Source organism: Prunus mume, linkage group LG4, assembly GCF_029339155.1.
Source record: "Prunus mume cultivar Tortuosa linkage group LG4, ASM2933915v1, whole genome shotgun sequence".
Lineage (NCBI taxonomy): Eukaryota > Viridiplantae > Streptophyta > Magnoliopsida > Rosales > Rosaceae > Prunus > Prunus mume.
This window is the reverse complement of record NC_142701.1, coordinates 23663674-23682974: the sequence shown is the minus strand read 5'-3', so window position 1 is coordinate 23682974 and position 19301 is coordinate 23663674. Positions and strand designations below refer to the sequence as shown.

General features: G+C 38.3%; 3 protein-coding genes across 3 annotated transcripts; 2 read left to right on the top strand and 1 right to left on the bottom strand.

Moving 5' to 3' along the window:
- Positions 1–1886: 1886 nt before the first annotated feature.
- On the bottom strand, positions 1887–2855 carry LOC103329252 (uncharacterized). Its single transcript, XM_008231693.3, has one exon. The coding sequence runs from the start codon at positions 2740–2742 to the stop codon at positions 2065–2067; it is 678 nt and encodes a 225-aa protein (XP_008229915.2). The 5' UTR covers positions 2743–2855; the 3' UTR covers positions 1887–2064.
- Positions 2856–5439: 2584 nt separating this feature from the next.
- LOC103329251 (glucose-6-phosphate 1-dehydrogenase, chloroplastic) lies at positions 5440–9584 on the top strand. The gene is made up of 10 exons (XM_008231692.3): positions 5440–5755; positions 6267–6445; positions 6537–6631; positions 6720–6834; positions 7372–7577; positions 7664–7813; positions 7888–8008; positions 8150–8379; positions 8489–8689; positions 9027–9584. Exons 1-10 carry the CDS (start codon positions 5533–5535, stop codon positions 9274–9276), a joined length of 1770 nt encoding a protein of 589 aa, XP_008229914.2. The 5' UTR covers positions 5440–5532; the 3' UTR covers positions 9277–9584.
- Positions 9585–13240: 3656 nt separating this feature from the next.
- Positions 13241–18961, top strand: LOC148918231 (transcriptional regulator STERILE APETALA-like). The gene is made up of 2 exons (XM_089050662.1): positions 13241–13676; positions 17311–18961. Exons 1-2 carry the CDS (start codon positions 13431–13433, stop codon positions 18457–18459), a joined length of 1395 nt encoding a protein of 464 aa, XP_088906788.1. The 5' UTR covers positions 13241–13430; the 3' UTR covers positions 18460–18961.
- The last annotated feature ends 340 nt before the right edge of the window (positions 18962–19301 follow it).

Here is a 19301-nt window from a genome sequence, read left to right as displayed (position 1 = left end):
TCTTGATGATGCAGTTGTATTGAAATGATTATGCAAAATGCTTGTTCCTTGTAAAATATCATTCAATTATTACAGCTCAAAACTCAACTGGTTCCATCAAAAATCTGAAACACCCCACTGACCACGGCATGAAGAAAGAGTTTCTAATCACTTATTGTAGAGTGTGTGTGGGGTCACTGGCAAATGACCACCATGTCCCTGTTTCTGTAGGTCCTTCACATAAAATTCGATGTCCTTCGTTGCCACAAACAACACTCATCAAGATTCCAAACGACAGAGCAGAACTTTCACCTAGACTTTTCAATGGACTGGACTACCAGGTCAATTGAACGTTTGAATTTCCATGGCTTTAATTTTGTTCACCGCACATGAAAACGTCTGATTGGGGTTGGTCTCCCACTCTACTTGTCTGTTTAATTGCAATGTTTGTCAGTGTTTTGGCTCCAAGGAAACCAGTCAAAGAGCAAGTCAGTTTCAATCTCATTATGTTTTGTCCTTCATCCGTTTTGTTCCATCCTTAATTTCTTCCCATAGTTTTATCTTGTATTTTCAATTCGGAAAAGGAAAGTGTGAGTTGTAGTAACACTAGAGCTATAAGCCCTCATAGTGCGTGTAAGAGGAAAATTGATTGTGTTTGACGGTAATACCACGCATACGTATGCAGTATCCTAAGGAATAAGGCAATTCTGATGACATTGATATATTGCTGGTGAATGGTGATGCATACTTAGGTGGTGGTGCAGTTTGTGTCTGTTTCTTGTCACTTATGTGCTCATTAATGAGAATGTCGTGCATCTTATCAAGCCTTAATTATGCTCACTAAGATGTGAAGATCTTTAAGTTTTGTCGGATGGTCACTTTGTGCCTGCTAAAACACCGCCAGGAAGTACAGAAAATTGGCACACCTTCTCCTAATCCTGGACAAAATTGGACCGCTCATCATGTGGGTGAACATGCACTAAAGTAAAGTCCATAAAGATTGTAGGATCAAGGCTTGGAGAGAGAGACATGATTCCCCCTTTAAATTTGGAATATGGATTCATATCATAATGTTCTGTTGCTAGACTTACATATACTATGTTGTTAAGACCGGGATTTGGACGATACATTTTAACAAAATCATCATAATTAATGTATATAAACATTTTCGATAGCATGACAAGACAACATGTTTCACGAATCTTATTATTTTATTACAATGTCCATATAAACCATAAATTGATTAGACCCGAACGATAAATTGTCTGACAATACAACATATATTCATTTTATTATAAACATTGTTGACCGGTAGCAGCATGTCTATGTCTTGTATTATGATCCGACAAATTTGAGCTCTCGCCTGAATTGGACTGTTTGTTAGAACAATTGTCTTTTTCTGAAAGACCTGGAAGAAATGAGTCAATTGATCAATTGCTCGGTATCTTCTTAAAAGGTGGATAAACATTAGCAAAAAGAAGAATCAAAGATATATACATATATCCAATAAAAACAAACAATACAAGGAAAAAGGTGAAATCATGGACATCATTGATTCATATTTTTATTTTATTTGGGTTTTTAAATGCACCTTTTGCCCTGTCCTCGCACGTAATTGGATGAGTTGTCTTACCGACTCATGGCTTTTGGTTATTTGTGGCAACTTGCGACGTGGAATTGTACTGGGATATGAATATATCTCAAGTCATTTTCAACCGTTTACTTAATGTTAGGACTTGATGATATGCTTCCCAATTTGATTTGCTTACACACAATCAGATCAACCATTTATATTATTACGAGGTGCGATCAGTAAATATGGTACAAATATCGGCATAAGAGGTGTATGATCGCTGTAATTCATTCAATCCACATTATGGTTTTAACTTAAAATTTCAAATCTCTGATTTCAGCTGAAAGTTGTATCATCGATTATTGATATGAAGGTAAAGAGCTGGGATGGTATTTTACACAACATGGAAATCAGAAGGAATAAGAAACCAAAAATCTCAAAGTTACAGTCACAGAGTAGTCTTTGTTAATTGAAAAACTAGCTTGTTAGTTCTTTGCTCACTGACTATCAAATCAAAACATGACTGCCTGTTGGACTTCAAGTTTAATTCCTTCCTTCATTCTTCTGATAAAATCATCACATTTCTTGTTTAACTCCTCTCTACTCAGCGACTCAATTCCTTCTTCTTCATATGCATCATGATCTTCAACCATAATTGAGCTGTTTCTGCAGCCTTCCTCTTCTTCAGCTTGTGTAATCAAAACCCTTTTATCTTCTTCTTCTTCTTCTTCTACTGTGATAAAGATTTCATCATCTTCTCTTTCTTGCTCTTCTTCAACTTCCACGTTGACAACTTCTTCCTTTGCTTTTGGTGCCTTTGTCTCTGCCAATTCGACAACTCTTTGCCGGTTTTCGCTGTTCTTCGGAGCATGTTCATCATTGTTAAGATTAGTACTTCCTGGAGGAGAAGTTCCAATAAGACCAGAATTCTTGACAATAAACACCAGAAGTCCATTGCAGAGCAAGAACATGTAGTTCTTATCAAAGCTGTAGCTGAACAGTTTCACAGGAGCTGCAGATGTGAAGGCATTGAAGGAATGAAGAAGGAAAGAAACCAAGGAAGAGTAGGACAATAAAATTGACAAGACGGAGACAGAGAGCAAAAGTTTGATGACTTTGCTTTGGTTATGGGATTGGCTGAAATTGAACTGGCCTGCAGCTTGGGTGCTTGAAACCTTGATATAATCCATGGTGGTTTCTTCTTAGAGGGATAAAAAAAAATCTGAGAGATTTTTTGAAGGGTTTTCTTTTTCTCAGAGGCCTAGTGAGGTTGGCTTACTCTTTTGCAATATGCCAAGGAAATGAAACTGGAGGGTGCTTTATATAAGTTCTAGAGTTGTGAGTATAATAATCTGGTGTGAACTGATGCACTTCACAGAAATAGACCCCCCCAATTCAGTCAACTACCTCAATAATGTTTCTTTTTGATGACTAAGACTTGAATCAGTGGTCTTTCAAGAAAAATCAAAAAAAGAAATTTATGGTTGGTTCCTTTTGCTGTCTTATTATTACCATTACTTACCTCTTCAAGGCCAGTTTAGCTTTATCTTTGAATTTGTACTGTAGATGATCCATCTTTTTAGGCAGTAGCTTTCTCTTTTTGATGTTTATACCAATAAAAAGTTCAATGAAAGTTCATTGTTTTTTTCTCTACATGAAGTGAGCACTTTAACAGAAAGATGGTTTTAACAGGATTTAAAGGGTTAGTAGGTTGAATTTTGAGCTGGTTCAGAGTGGCAGATCTTGAAGTTTGGCATTTGGGTTGGTAGGCATGGAGTGAAAGTAACTAATTCATCTCAGTTATTCTCAGTGGTAACAAAATATTCAAAACATTTCAGCAAATACTCAGGTTCTAGATTGGTCAATTAGGGCAGTGTTAGGGTTAGATTAGTCCCTTAATCAATTTTTTCTTAGCTGGTGATGGCTTGATAATCCCGTGTCAACTTTTTGTTTAAGAATTGACTAAGATGTTAAGGTTGACCTCTGGTCAATCGGTCTACTAAGTAGACAAAAAAATTGGTTTGTGTTTATCTTTTTGAAATTAAAATTTGGGGTTAAAACAAAAATACGTACTGGAGCCTGACAGTAGTTGAATGAGCGTGTAAAATACCATGTCAATACGTGTGGAGAGGTGTTGAATAAATCAATGTGTTCACATTCTGCATAATAATTTGCCTCGTACAATTCGCATGGACCAGGTCAAGCTTCTAGGCTGGTTAGGGCTGGGTTGGCCTTGGGGTTGAGGGATTGGATTGGGTAACATGGGTTGGTGGACCAAACATTTCAGTGATTTCACTAGTAAAATTGAGTGGGGTTAAATGGTCCACATGAAAAGTCTACGAAGATAAATATCCGGGTTTTTAGGTTTAATGATCCTTGAATTTTGACCAAATTCATATTTTAATCCATTAATTTCCAAAATCATTCTCGTGGTCCTTCAACCTTAGTTTCGTTAGGATAAATAGTTATGACATCAGTTTTGTTAACTTTTTTTGGTTAAATTTGAGTATGTGCATGGCACATGGTGTGCTGTTGATGGTCAAAATCAAAAATTGCTTCACTCATGGGGTATACGGGCAATTCATGGCACACCTAAACCCCACACTCACTCCACCACCACTGCAATCTAACTCTCCCCGTCCATACATCTCCCTCCCTCCCCAAGCCAAGCCCATTAAAACCCATCACCAATCAAGGAATGATACATCTCCCTTCCTCCAATCCAACAAAGCCATGGACAACCTTACATTGAGCTAATTAACCCACCACCCTGACAACAACTGATGGCACTCCCACAAACATTCCCACCCAAACCATACCCACCCTCCCTACGATGGCGAGGATAAGAAGAATGTTTTTTAGTTTTTATTTTTATTTTTTGGGTGAAGGAATATTCATATGGTGGAAATTAAAAATAATACAAAAACAACATTTTGCCTATGCATTTAACAGAAAAATTTAACAAAATTGTGGACTATTTGTCCTAACACAAGCGAAGTTGAAGGACCATGAAAATGATTTTGAAAATTGAGGGACACAAATATGAATTGGGTCAAAATTGAGGGACCATTAAACCTAAAAACTCTAAATATTCAAGAATTACCGCATTTAAAAAAATAAAATAAAAAAGAGTTGGCCCAATTTTAAACCAGAGTTTATGTTTTCTTTGGTATGACACTTTTTTCTATAGTTCATTTATTTATAATGAAGAAAATGTCTCTACATTATTGGATTTGAATTATTTACTGATACATATATATATATATATATATTGTGTGTTCATCTTATACTTATCTTTAAAACTACATCGTTTTAAACTTCTATATGATTGTCTTTTTAATAGAAAAGAAAAGCTAAATATTAGACTTTAGATTCAATACACTTAACCCCTATTTTAAAAAATCAGGTATACCTTTACATATAAGTGCAAATTAGCGCCCAAAAAGAATGGAGTATCATTTTCATATGTTATATAGTATATTATTTTCACTTCTTTTTCTGTCAAAGTTATAAGAGGATGGGGGATTTCAAACCTAGGATCATTAGTGATGAGGAGAATGCGTTAACCACTTGCGCTACTCCTTGTCCTCACATAATTTTCACTTCGGATTTCGACAAATACCAGAATGCCACTTGCATTAATAAAACAAAATGAAAAACCCTTCACCTCAAAACTAAAATGTTAAATTTGCCACCAATAATTGAACAGTGATTTAATTGAAAATTGGTCGTTCATAAGAAGGGCAAAATGGTACTTTCATTGACTTTTTTTTTTTTTTTGATAGGGTCATCGACATGTTTTGCTAAGCAAGTAAAGCATATGTGATGTGATGATAAATGTTGAACAGAGTATATAGACTAGACGACCACAAGATACATTCCACATCATTCATTTAACAAAAACATTATCTGTAAAGCTATAAATACTTATATCACAGTATTGCTCAATTTTGAGCTTCATCTTCCCTTCAACCTGTTGCATGGCTACTTACCTCAGTCCTTGTTCATCTTCTTCAACCTCATCCACACCTTCTTCATTCAAGAACGAGACGCCCCAGTTCAGCAAATTCATCACTTCGCTAAGAGAAGCACATTCCTCCTCCAGATGGGTTTCTCAGATTTGCCTCAGAACCCCTGCCAGAAAGCACTTCCAGCTCAAATCGTCAAATGGGCATCCACTCAATGCTGTGTCTTTCAATGACGGTTCGCTTCTTGGTTCTTCTGCTGTTTATATGCTACCCCTTTTGGCCATTTTGTTTAATTCTTTGAGTGACTAGTTTCGTTATGTTTAAGCAACCAGTTCATGTCCCCAGTGCTTTTATTATGATTGATTGATTGCATGGGGTTGTGATTTCAACTTGTAATTTTCAAGCTTACCTCTGTCATCAAGAAACATTCTTTATTAGCAGACATTACCGTTTGCAACATGTTTAATGTTTTCTGACAGGTTTGATCACAGGAAATCTTACTTGTGTTTGACTTGGATTGAATGCCTATTGATACAAGTTCAAATTTTTAACAATAACAATTAAAATTGGTGATTGTAAGGTAACTTGCTTGGAAGATGAGGTGTGCTTAGATTTTCAATCCACCTCTTCTGATCTTGGTGCTCCATTTAGCTGTCTGCAATCTGTTTGATATAATGTACTTGGTTAATTTTCTTTGTTGGGTTTATCACTGCTCAATTTTAAATGGGTATTTGAAATTACTTCAGCTGGAAGTCCTGTGGGCAAAGAACAGACTGAACCTCGAGGCAAAGTCTTTCCCATCTCAGATTCAGAAAACGTAGAATCTAAATTAAGCATAATCGTTGTTGGTGCTTCTGGAGACCTTGCCAAGAAGAAGATTTTTCCAGCACTTTTTGCTCTTTATTATGAAGATTGTCTACCTGAGGTTCTTGTCTGATCTCTTCATCAATTTTCACTTTGTAATCATACCAACCAAAACGACTAACTACATTCTGCATGTTATTATCTTCATGTAGAATTTTGTGGTGTTTGGTTATGCTCGAACTGAAATGACTGATGAAGAGCTAAGGAACGCGATTAGCACAACCTTGACTTGCAGGATAGATCAGCGGTATTGTATTTTGCTAAGCCACAGTGAACATGCGATTACATGAAATATTTGCGTTATCTATAAATTGACATGCAGAAATGACTCACAGGGAAAATTGTGAGGAGAAAATGGATCAGTTCTTGAAAAGGTGCTTCTACCATGCTGGTCAGTATAATTCTGAGGAGCATTTTGCAGAATTGGACCGCAAGCTGAAAGAGAAGGAGGTAATGTGTTACTATATTTCTTTCTCTCGCGTGTTCCATAACAGCTATTGTTGTAAATGCAGAAAATTCATCAAGTGTTAGATAAATTGATGTAAATTAGGTACTTAAGGCAAATGGAAGCAAATTCTTAAATCTTGTAGCATGTCTTATAATCTTGTGGATGCAATAATTAATTGTCTTTAAATAGATTTGAAACCTGGATAATTACATATACAGCGTTATATCTTAAAGAGCCATCTATCTCTGGCAATCTTACAGTCTAAGTTTCTGCGATTTTCATGGTACTGTTAAGAGTGAAGGTCAAGTCTCAAATTCCATATAGCGTAAAATATGGTGGTTAAGATCTTCAACTTCTCATTTCAATAAAATCTAAAGTGAAAAAGTTATAAAAGGCAGTTCAGTCTTCAGAGATGGTGTTCTAGTAGATGCCACGAATAACCATGTTGCTGACAGATTTGTCTGTCTTACCCTCTTAGTTATATTGATTTGCATTGACAAATGTTCACATTTGATATCTTCGATTGTTCTGATGTCCAGGCTGGAAGCAAGTCAAATAGGTTGTTTTACTTATCAATACCTCCAAACATATTTGTGGATGTGGTGAGATGTGCTAGCGTTAGAGCTTCTTCAGCAAATGGGTGGACAAGGGTCATTGTTGAAAAGCCATTTGGTCGCGACTCTGAATCATCTGCTCAGCTAATCAAATGTTTAAAGCACTACCTTACTGAAGACCAAATATTTAGGTGAATTTTTCTCTCAAGCTTTATCAATAGTCAGATTTATACAAATCTAAAGAAGGAAGTTTGATCTTGTAGATAATATTTTTCAGGATTGACCATTACTTGGGCAAGGAACTTGTTGAGAACCTGTCGGTGCTTCGCTTCTCAAATCTTGTTTTTGAGCCTGTCTGGTCTCGGAACTACATTCGTAATGTGCAACTGATTTTTTCTGAAGATTTTGGTACAGAGGGAAGAGGAGGGTGAGTTTCTTCCCAACAATGTTGTACGAAATAAAGTTGTTCAATCACCTGATTGCAGTTACCCTTGTTTCCAGATATTTTGATAAGTATGGAATCATACGGGACATAATGCAAAATCATCTTCTGCAAATACTAGCACTGTTTGCTATGGAAACACCAGTCAGCTTAGATGCTGAAGACATTAGGAATGAAAAGGTGTTGATAGTTTTCCATTTCCAATGTCTTTTAAGGTCAAAATTTTGGTTTTTAGAACTTTTATCTCAGGGTGTTACGGAGAGCCTACCTTAATGTTCTCACTTTGAGTTGATCATGATATATTTGATGGTCTGAACTCAGGTAAAGGTTCTAAGGTCAATGAGGCCACTGCTGCTTGAAGATGTAGTTATCGGTCAATATAAGGGCCATAGCAAGGGCAGTAAATCGTATCCTGCTTATATAGATGACCCAGCTGTGCCAAAAGACAGTCGCACCCCTACATTTGCAGCAGCAGCTCTCTTTATTGATAATGCCAGATGGGATGGGGTTCCTTTCTTGATGAAAGCAGGAAAAGCACTCCATACTAAGCGGTATGTAGAAATGTTTCATCTTCTGAAGGATCACTTCTTTTAATATTCCCTCATATTGTGAGATGTAAATAATTGAGTGACCTGAATTTTTTTCACTATAATTACCCAGAGCAGAGATCAGAGTCCAATTCAGACATGTCCCAGGTAATTTGTACAAGAGGAACTTTGGAACTGATTTAGATAAGGCTACAAATGAGCTTGTGCTTCGTGTACAACCTGATGAAGCTATATATCTGAAGATCAACAACAAAGTCCCTGGTCTTGGAATGAGACTAGATCGAAGTGACTTAAATTTGCTTTACCGATCAAGGTACGATAATCATGTAGACAATTAGGTTGACTGAAAATGGTCTAAAATATTTTGAAATATATTTTTACAACATGGAAAGACTCATGTTTTAATTATGACCACTTTGAAGATCAAAAAGTATATTATCTATAGTTGTACAGTCTTAATTTTTCTTTTCAACATTAAAATCCATTCTAGTTCTATTCTTTGATAAGAAGGCAGCACCACCAATTGATGACAAAAAGCTTGGAGTTGTAAAATACATGTCCTAAACCAAAACTTTTATGCATAATAATGCAACAACATTTGTGCACTTACATAGTGAAGGCGTCTTAACAAATATGATTCTGTTTTGAAGGTATCCAGCAGAAATACCAGATGCATATGAGAGGCTACTCTTAGATGCAATTGAAGGGGAACGGAGGTTGTTCATTAGAAGTGATGAGCTTGATGCTGCTTGGGCTCTATTCACACCATTGTTGAAGCAGCTTGATGAGAAGAAGATTGTTCCTGAGCTCTACCCCTACGGTAGTAGAGGGCCCGTAGGACCACATTATCTTGCTGCAAAGCACAATGTCAGATGGGGAGATCTCGGCGATGATGACTAGTAAAGCTGCGGCTTGCATGCTCATTGCCGGTTCTTGTTCCGATTTCAGCCATTGATTCTCTTTCAATGCAGATATTGAAATACTAAAATGTTTCTATAGTGTGGTGGTTGGTTAATCACAAGACAGTGCATTCATGGAAATGCAAGTAAAACTGTTCGGAAATGCAAATAGGCCTCAGTGGATTTTCCTCATGGTAGCAAAAGACTTGAGGAACAATTCTGATGTATGAATGTGTGACAAGTTACGCGAAATAATGACAACCTGAGCTCAGTCCAAAGTAATTGTATTAGGCCCAATGGGTTTTACTATTTCTTTGTCCAACCTATTTTTGTTCTTACAATCCCAAATAAATTTGGGCCACAAATAGTGAGAACATGACTGAGAGGGATTCTATGGCCACCCTAGCATGGTCTCTGGAAACCCACACTCCCAATTCTTCAGTCTGAAATCTTTTCATATTTGTTCCTTATTCAAAAAATATATAATGAAAAGAAAAAAAATTGTTGAATACAAGCAGTAGTTTAAATTATGAGAGAAGACGAGGATTTCCCATACACACTATCAAAGTATCATAAAGATTCAAATCTAACCATTGATCTTACAAGTCAATATAGTACAGAAGAAAAAAAGACTTTAAATAATTCAAACTTGTTGGACAATGAATGAATGGATGGATGATAGTGATCTTGTAAAACTAAAGAAAGAGAAACACAGAAGGAGAGGAGTGGGTGGGTCCCATGAGAGGGCTATATATATATTTATAAGGTGTGACAGAAGGATGAATTAATATTTTGTGAAATGTGAAGGGCAGAGAGAAGGGGCAGGGCAGGGGAGAGCAGAAGGGCAGTGATGTATGTTGGGATATATGGTTATGATAGTTACAGACTGAGTGTGGCAGGAACCCTAGTCTAGCAATAAATAGTAGTAGCAGCCTATCCCTACCCTCTCCCTACCACCCTATATTTTCAGTTTCCAATTTTTCAAAATTTTCCAATTTTTGAGACACACAGACAGACAGAGAAAAGAGAGAGAGAGAGAGAGTGAGAAGAGAGAGAAAGGGAAGTTGATGGTTTGTACTTTGCTAAAAGATCTTTCAGTTATATTCCATCGAGACATCGCTGATTAGACATGAGCATGCCATTCTAGTCAAAAAGCACTCCCCTGTCTTTCTCTGGCCCCACACCTTCCTTCCTTCTTCTTCCTCCTCTTCTTCCCACTCTCTTTTGCACAGCGTCTTCTTTACACGCCCGCCATTTTCTTCTTCTTTCTTCTTCTCAATTTTGATTGATAATTTAGGTCACGGGAAATGCTTTATGGTCACTGTAATTATATCTATCTTTGAGAGATTATTAGTTTAGGTAGAGTCAAGTGTCTCTACACTCGAGATTCTGTGTTCGATTTCTTCTCCGACCCAGCATCATCTTGTATAAAAGTTAAAAAATAAATAAATAAAATTCAAACTTTTCATTGGCATGATGCAAAATTTCCATGAGTTTGTAAGCAAGTTGTGCATGGCACATCGTTAATGATCATCATCTCCAATCAAATGCGTTGGTCCGGTGGTCGGTGGTACAACAATCACCAACACAACAATCACCAACCCAAATTCACGCTTGCCTTAATTTTGGCACTTATAACTCTAACTCTACGCCATAAACTTGTATCATCACTACTCCAAGTTCCTTGAATCTAATAATAAAATCTTTTTCAACTACTCATTAGCTTTTTTCCTTTTTTCTTTTTCTCCCTCCATGTCTCCTATTATATATAGCATAATAGCAAGCTAGACTATCTAGAGTGGTAGAAAATTTTGACAGATGCGAATTAGGGTAATTGATTAGGCAAATTAAATTAATTCAGAGTAAATTAGATTATCGTGTGGTAGAAATTTATTTTATTGTTTTTGAACTTGGGGCATGCTATTAAGCTAATAAAAGAAGCTTTGAGAACCAAAAAGTGAAATTCTTTTGCATCATTATGATCAAGTTCCACAACCTTCTTGTATTATCCTTGTCACCCTAATTGTTTTGGAAAATACTTCCCTCTTGCTTGTACTAGTAGTGTGATATATGATATATGCAGAAGTTTTTCTTCTTATATTTTTGATGAATTATTTTGTATATGTGTTAAACTAAGATTTGTAAGAGCATCTCTAGCACAGGGCCTTTTGTCAGGGTAGGAGGCTCCTTTTGAAGAGTTTGGACCTCCAACGCGCAGCCAACAGCCCGGGCAAGGCCTGGGTCCCACCAACCCGGGTAAGCCCAAAGACTGATCTTGCTTGGGCTTTAGCTGACGTCGTGAGCAAAAAATTCAAAAAATTGAAAAAAAAAAACCAAAAAATTATGCATGTTTTCCCTATAAATACATAATAATTTTATTCACTTTCCCTATAAAAATACATAACAAGTTTATATTTTGTTGCATATTCTTTTTTTTTTCTTGCCCTTGCCCTAGCGTTTTGGGTGGAACCAAAAAAAGTAAGGCTGCCACTATTCACGTAAATAGTAACATCCATTGCCTTACCTTTGCCTTACTTTTGCTTTTGCCTTAGCCTTTTGGGGTGGAGATGCTCTAAGAAGGAGAAATATATATCTCCTTACCAACAAGGACAAGTAGTATCCAATCTTTTTTGCCCTAGATTTGTTGTGCTGGCTTTTTCGTTTAGTCTCTCGAAGTGAACAAAGAAGAATCATGTGGGTATTAGTCATCAACAGTAATGACTGTAGACGTTAACTTACGAGGCTTATTAATTATGACGGTAATCTCGTGTCATTTTTGCAACGCTTGAAAACATTAACTCGGACCCCAAATCCAAACAAAAACCCTAATTAAGCTAGAGTGGACTTTTGTCCCCAGCTTCTCAACAAGTCAATGAAACCCTGTTACCAAGAAGACTAATTAATAAGAAAGATGAGCGGTTTCCAGACACAAGCATTATTATTAATCACGCACGCCTTGCAAGCCTTGCAACTTGCAATTTGCAAACAAACAAGGCTCAAAACAAAAAAAAGAAATGCAATTATTTTCTTTCTGGGTACTGTGATTTGTGCACTTTTGGTTTTGGGTAAAATGGCATGCCCATTTTCATGACAATCATCTGCAACTGATACTCCAAAAGGACCGAAGAGAGTTAGTCCTAAAAATTCCCCTGAAAAATCCAGGGCTATGCCAAAAGCCCTGCGGTCTCTCAGAACTCCCTCAGCACCAGCCCCACTTCAACCCCTCCCCCGCCGCCGTCTTTGCAGCGCGGGAAATTAAACCAACCAACCAACCCACCCCACCACCACCCCCTCCTCTCAGGTCATCCCCCCAACCCCACCAAAGAGCCCAAACAAAACTTGTTTTATTCTTCTCAATATTTATTAGTATGTATAATTATACTACAAATTTATGTCACACTGAGCATCTTCTAGTCACACTGAGCATCTTCTAGTCACACTCTCAATTATTGCTTTTCTCTCTAAACATTATTATTTACTAACTTTTAAAAGCAAATTCACACTATCAATTTATTATTTTCCACTTTGAAATTGATATTTTATTATATTATTATAAAACATACAAGTGCACTCTCTTCAATTAGTGTATGACGACCTTTTAAAAATGTTGACAATAAACATAAAGAAGAAATTACACTTGAATGAGTGCATCAAAAATTTTATTAGATCAACATGAATAACGAGTGCAAAAAAAATAAACTGTAAAGGAAAATGCTTGGCTCCTTAAAATCGAAGAGGAGCTTCTCTCTCACTAGAAATAGAATTTTGTTTAACTTTTTGTTTTAAATTTTTTTTTACAAGTGTCATTATCTCATTTGTTACGAGAACTAAGGAGCCAAGCGATACTCTTAAAATAATTACAGAAAGAGTGTGGACAATAAAATTCCACAAACTCCAACTGAGAATAAAATTACCCACAAATTATTATATATATAGAGTGATGAAGGGGGTGAGAGTGTGAAATTGCATATCCAAGAATCCCAAAGACCCTTTTTGGGTCCCTCACTCAATTGTGTCTTTATCCACACCTTTTTGTCCTTGTGATCCTTTCTCAAGTTTTTTTTTCCTCTCCCTCCTTTACTTGCCGGTCTCCTTTATAGCAGCTTCTTCTTTGTTCCAACCTTCTTTTTCTTTTTTTTTTTCCCATTATTATCCATGTCTTCACCCTCAACTTCATCATCTTCTTCATCCCAAGACGGAAACCACAGTGCCAATGCAGCTGGCCCTAGCAATGTACAAAGAAGTGGTGATTTTGAAGGCCCATCCTCATCCAGACGACGTGCTGTAAACGAGGTCTGGCCTGAGCCTTTTGTGGAAGCCCTCGCTACCCAAGTTGCCATTGATGCCTCTCGCTCCATGGGAAGGCTTGCTGCAGCTCCTGCTCTTGCCAATGTGTTTCAGGTCCGTTTTCTAATCAAATTGAATAATCATAACTCTACTCAAACTCATGTTATTCCTCTGCTTAATTAATTATACATGAAGATTTTTTTGTTCAGAATTTTTGTGTAACAATGTGAAATTTGTTACCATAATACGAGTAGGGTATGTGTTTGTGTGCTTAATTTTAATGATGTGGGGGGGCATCTTTGGCTAGGTGCACTGAGAAACTGATGGGTTTTTACCAAAACTGGACAGAGTATTAGTCTAGTCAAATGGTGTAAAATTACAACAAAAAAATAAAAAATAAAAATTTTGAGTTCTGGGTTTTATTCTAATCCTTCCCTAATATTGGGACGTTTTACAAAATTCGATTTGGCTTGCCTTGGTTGCCTATGAGCAATGAGCATCCGAGAAGAAAACTACTTCTTTCTGAAAGCAAGTGCTTTTTTGATGGGTCTATTCTCATTCTCTCTATGCAAATTTTTTTCAAAATGTCCCTTTCACAGGTTTGTTGTTTTTGTAGCACACTTCACAAAATGTGTCTATTTTTGCACCCCTTTTCTTCCTTTCCAAAATCTAATGAAAAAGGGTTCTTTTGGCTTTGAATTTTTCCTTTTCCTCTTTATTGGCATGTAACCCTTTTGAGCTCTTGCAATAGCCCCATTGGCTTCTACTTTTTGACTCAACTTTCTTCAAATTTTATCGGGATGCCTTTTCTCAGTTACTTATACAAATAATGCTTGCAGATATAGATAGATAGATTGATGGCGAACTTTAAGGCAGTGTTAAGAACTAAATAGCAAAATTTAAGGAGCTGTGTTGCTCTTTTTTATCTTTATCTTTTTCTATATCTAGCTAACATACGACGATTATACTAGGACTCGAACTTGGGATCTCCGACTCAAACTCGGGACCTTTTCTGGGAGAGCAATTGTTCTTTGAGTCTTTTTATAATTTGTTTTGTTTTGTTTAAAAAAATGTGTGTTTTCACTTCGCCGGAAAATGTACTAAAATGAATGTGGAATATATTTGAAACTTGAACTTGATGCCATTAGAAAAAAAAAAAAAAAAGGAGGGGAAAAGAAAACACTTGAGTTTGATTTGAATCCAGACGGCTTTCTATATGAGGAGGGGCTATTAGCCATACGCATAGAGGGGTAGGGGGGGTGTTTGATTGAGATGAGATGAGGAGAGATGAGAGTGATCTCTCTGACAGTTGATGTGTCAAAAACCTGCATGCATGTGGCATATGCGATAAAGCACATGGTGCCCAATGCTGGTTTGGTCTACAAACTCATGTCTACTCGTCAACTCCAGAGGTGTGCTTGTCTCTTATTACATGCAATCTCGAAAACGGTCACTTCTAATATGCTATGCTTTGTTTTCTTTTGTTTGTTTCCATTTCGTCTTGTGCCTTTGAAACACTCTTATTACTTGGCCTCTTCTTGCTCCGGAAGCCTAACTAGGGATATAAATTTTGTTAAATTACAAAGCCTAACTGTGATGTATGAAACTCTATATAAGAACAACACGCACAATAATTATTGCATTACATAAAATGTTCTCTTGTTAAACAGCTCGACAACTATACTTACGAGCTAATAAACTTTAACCATCGAGTATAAATTTTGTTAAATGACAAAGCCTAACTATGATGGATGAAACTCTGTATAAGAACAGTACACATTATAATTATTGCATTTCATAAAACATTCTCTTGCTAGACAGCTCGATGTCTATACGTACGAGATAATTAACTTTAACCATTAAATTTAAATTTTGTGTATGAATATGTGATTCAAATTAATCGTCTCCCCAACACTTTAGACGAAAGATTAGTCTTGAATTATTAAACATGAAATCATTGTCGCAAAAAAAAAAACAAAGTTTCTCTTGCTAGACGTACGAGAAATATTAATCACTGAATTTAAACCTTGTTTAAAGATGTGATTACAATTAATAGCCTCTGTGAACAAAAGATTAACTAAAACATCACCCCAGAATGTATTTACACGATCAAATCTCCTATAGGTGAGCTGAAAAGAAGAGAAAAAGAAAGATCCAATTAGAGCAGGAAAACGTGAGTGCACGCAAGGGTGGGATAAGTCCAAGTAGAAAGGAGGGAGGAGTCAAAGAAAGAAGACAGTAGAGAGGGGGAGGGAAGAAAGAGGGGAAGAGGGTAGGGATGAAAAAGATTCGCTTCTTTTGACGAGACAGGCTTTGGCTACAACCCACATACACCTTTCTTGGAAATGAAAGATATATATATATGTGGGGAAGCACGCAAAATTTGCAATCCTATGTTTGTGTCAAAATAAATTTCGTAATGTTTTTGGTCCAAGCAAAAACCAAACCAAGCTTTATGTTTCATGTATGGACCACCCACCATCTACATGTGGTTTTTGTACTTGTCTTTGTCCCTAGCTATGTCAAAGTTGCTAAGAAAAATATTCCAAAGTTTTATTGAGAATATTTATGTCACTTTTAATTGTCGCATGCAAATAGGGTCAAGTTTTATGTAGCTAGGCTTTAGCTCGATTGTACTTGGGTGGTACAATATATGTTGTAAAAGTGTACGTGGGTTGAGTGATAATAATTAAAGTGGGGAGATTAGGTGTCAGCCTTCTTCTCCAGCTTTCAATTTCCATGATAGTCGGATCGATATGTCATTTATCTTGCATATTTGCATGAGAGAGAGGAGAGAGAGATTTGCAGAAAATGAAATGATCACTAGATAGATATTAAACCACACAGATGACATGCCAGTGCTTTATTTAGACTTAGTCTGACTGATGTTTTTCTTCCTCTGTTACGCTCTACTAAACCCTAGCTATAGTATTTACTCTCTCTCTCTGGTCATGCTTCACTGCTCATTGCCAGCTGAGCTGTTGCCTGCCCCTCCTCGGGCTCCACCTTCAAGGTCCTCTCTCTCTCTCTCTCTCTCTCTCTCTCTCTTTCACATACAATAATAGCTAGCTTTACGCGCATGGCATGAACCTGTGCTCTCTGTCTGTCTAGGGTTTTGGATTCATATGCTTCTCTTCTACTCTATCAATGGTTGTCCACCCACCCACCCTTCCACTTAATATGAGAACCAACTACACCCAAACACAACAAAGTAATTAATCCCTAGTTTTTCCCTTTTTATTTATTTAAAAAAATTAGTTAAAGAACAGTCATTCTTGCACCCGAGGTTTTGTGTTCGATTCCCCCTCCACGATATGGGCTTGTTTAAAAAAAACAAGGGGATATGAATCTAACTAGTAGAACATGAGGGAACTTGGACTGCCAACCCTTTTGTACGTTCCAAGTTGAAAACTGCACTGTTGAATTAAAATTTGTCCTGCAGGTCTTTGTATTGTTGCTCTTGTTTCCTTGTGGATGTCGGGGGTGTAATTAGTTAAGGTGTCCTCCCTTTAACCGGTTAAAAAATAGATGCGTCAAATGTCTGACACTAAACATTAAATACCCATATAACCCTTACCTACACATGCAAGCGTGCCTATTTTCTCCGCTTAATTAAAATAAATAAATATCGACATAGAATTATGTTTAATATTTTTTATACAAGGCAACGTGCATGCATGAAATGAGCTGTACCCCATGTACTAATTTCGCCTGCCTACGTGGCACTATTTTTTCTTTGGGTTGACAGATTTGTTCAACGTGGCGCGCCGTCTCCCGCTCGGACCTCCTCTGGCATCGACTCACGCGCCTTGTTTGGGGCAGGACCCGCCTCCTCCAGGACACGTGGCGCGACGAGTACGTCTACTGGCATCGGACGGCTAGGAACTTCCAGACCCGTAGATCGGTCCACACAACACTCTACTTCGACCCGTCCGACGTGGAAGATTCCAACGGCTTCACCTGCCGCTGCCTCACGCTCTCCGACGCCCACCTCGCCTGCGGCTTCGCCGACGGCGCCGTCCGCGTCTTCGACCTCGACACCCGCCTCCACGTCAACACTTTCCGGCCCCACCTCCGCGACCGCCTCGGCCCATTCTCCCGCGCCGTCACCGGCATCGTCATAACCGGCTCCAAACTCGTCTTCGCCACGCTGGACGGCGACATCCACGTGGCGACCATCGGGAACTCCCAGATCACAAACCGGGTCCACCTGGGAGAGGTGGTCAACGACGGAGCCCTGGTCGACTTCACCGGCTGCGAGAGGTGGTGGGTCGGCCTCTACGCGGGCGTACCGGGTCGGGCCTTCCACATATGGGACGGCGTGACGGGACAGTTGACTTTCGTGGGCGGTACGTTGACCGATCCGGAGGCGGTGATGGGGTGGCACATGCTGACCGAGATGACCGGGTTCGTGGGCCGAGTCCGAGTCACGAGTCGCGAATCGGCCGTGGCGTGCACTAGCTCGCGCGTGATGGTCTTCGATCTGACGAACCAGGGGGTCGTGTTGGGTGATGAAGAGTACAGGAACGGGAGGGAGATAATTGTGACCTCGGTTGACGTCAGCAGCGCGGCGTACGTTATCGCGGAGAGGAGGAGGGGGTTGGCTAGGTTGGCTAGGTTGGCTAGGGTGCGTCTGGTGGACACGATGGAGGAGGTGTGCAGGTTTAACGTGAGGGGGGCGGCGGAGATAGGGGCGATGGGGTGCATGAACGAAGGGTACGCGCTAATGTGCACCGATGGCGTGGTGAGTGTGTGGGAGGTGGAGAGGGGCACATATCTGTACAGGTTCAGGGAGAGGATCGGGGACGTCAATGCGATGGTGTGCGACGAACGACATGTCGCAGCGTGCTCGAGTGATACGACACTGCACCTATGGGACTTTGGGGCTGCGGATTAATTAAGTTAATTAGGGGATTTAGTTAGTTAATGAATTATGGGACTCCGGGGCTGCAGATTAATTAAGTTAATTAGGGGATTTAGTTAGTTAATGAATTAATTAATTGGGTGTAGTGTAGGGAGGGAGAGAGGGGGTAGGTATTGGCTATTGGGAGATGGTGACACTGACAAAACAAAGAAGCAGAAGGGGAAAGCAAAATGGAAATTGTGGTGGTCAGATTAATGTTATGGAGGAAACTGACATAAGAAGTGTACTTATGATTTGGGTGGTGATATCATCAGATTGTTCAGATATCATCTATGAGAGAGAGAGAGAGAGAGAGAGAGAGAGAGAGAGTTGACCTGACCCTACACAACTATTAAAAGTGAGCTTTTTGAATTATTTGGACATGTTTTAATTTTCCAAGTCTAGTTTGTTCAGGTTCTGGGGCTCTCTCTGACTAGATGCTTTCTATTGTACTTTTTATTAAAATCAAGTTATTGACTTGTACTGAATTGGGTTCTATTCTATGAGAAAATACCAAATACCAAAAGACATTTTTTCTTTGGTAGTAGAGGGGCAATGAAAATCTACAGTGAATATTTGCGATGCTTCCCTTTTGTTATTTTTTCATTACCAACTACCATTTTTCAGGGCTAAGTACATTATAAGTACAAAAACATTCGAGTTTACTTCATACGTATAAATGATGGGTAATTATAATTTGGTATTTACCATTTGCCTTTACCAGTCTAGACATGTATTCTTCGTCCAGAGGTTTATTTTGATTATGAATGATCTTTTCTGCATGAAATTTATAATTTTTGTTGTGGCCAAATCAACATAACCAATGGCAGTGATCT

Excerpts from the sequence above, each read along its gene's own strand:
- LOC148918231 (XM_089050662.1), top strand. The coding sequence starts at position 13,431 with ATGTCTTCACCCTCAACTTCATCATCTTCTTCATCCCAAGACGGAAAC. Across the intron at positions 13,677-17,310 it reads CTCTTGCCAATGTGTTTCAG|ATTTGTTCAACGTGGCGCGC; the intron begins GTCCGTTTTCTA and ends TTGGGTTGACAG.
- LOC103329252 (XM_008231693.3), bottom strand. The coding sequence starts at position 2,742 with ATGGATTATATCAAGGTTTCAAGCACCCAAGCTGCAGGCCAGTTCAAT.
- LOC103329251 (XM_008231692.3), top strand. The coding sequence starts at position 5,533 with ATGGCTACTTACCTCAGTCCTTGTTCATCTTCTTCAACCTCATCCACA. Across the intron at positions 7,578-7,663 it reads ACTGAAGACCAAATATTTAG|GATTGACCATTACTTGGGCA; the intron begins GTGAATTTTTCT and ends AATATTTTTCAG. Across the intron at positions 8,690-9,026 it reads AATTTGCTTTACCGATCAAG|GTATCCAGCAGAAATACCAG; the intron begins GTACGATAATCA and ends TCTGTTTTGAAG.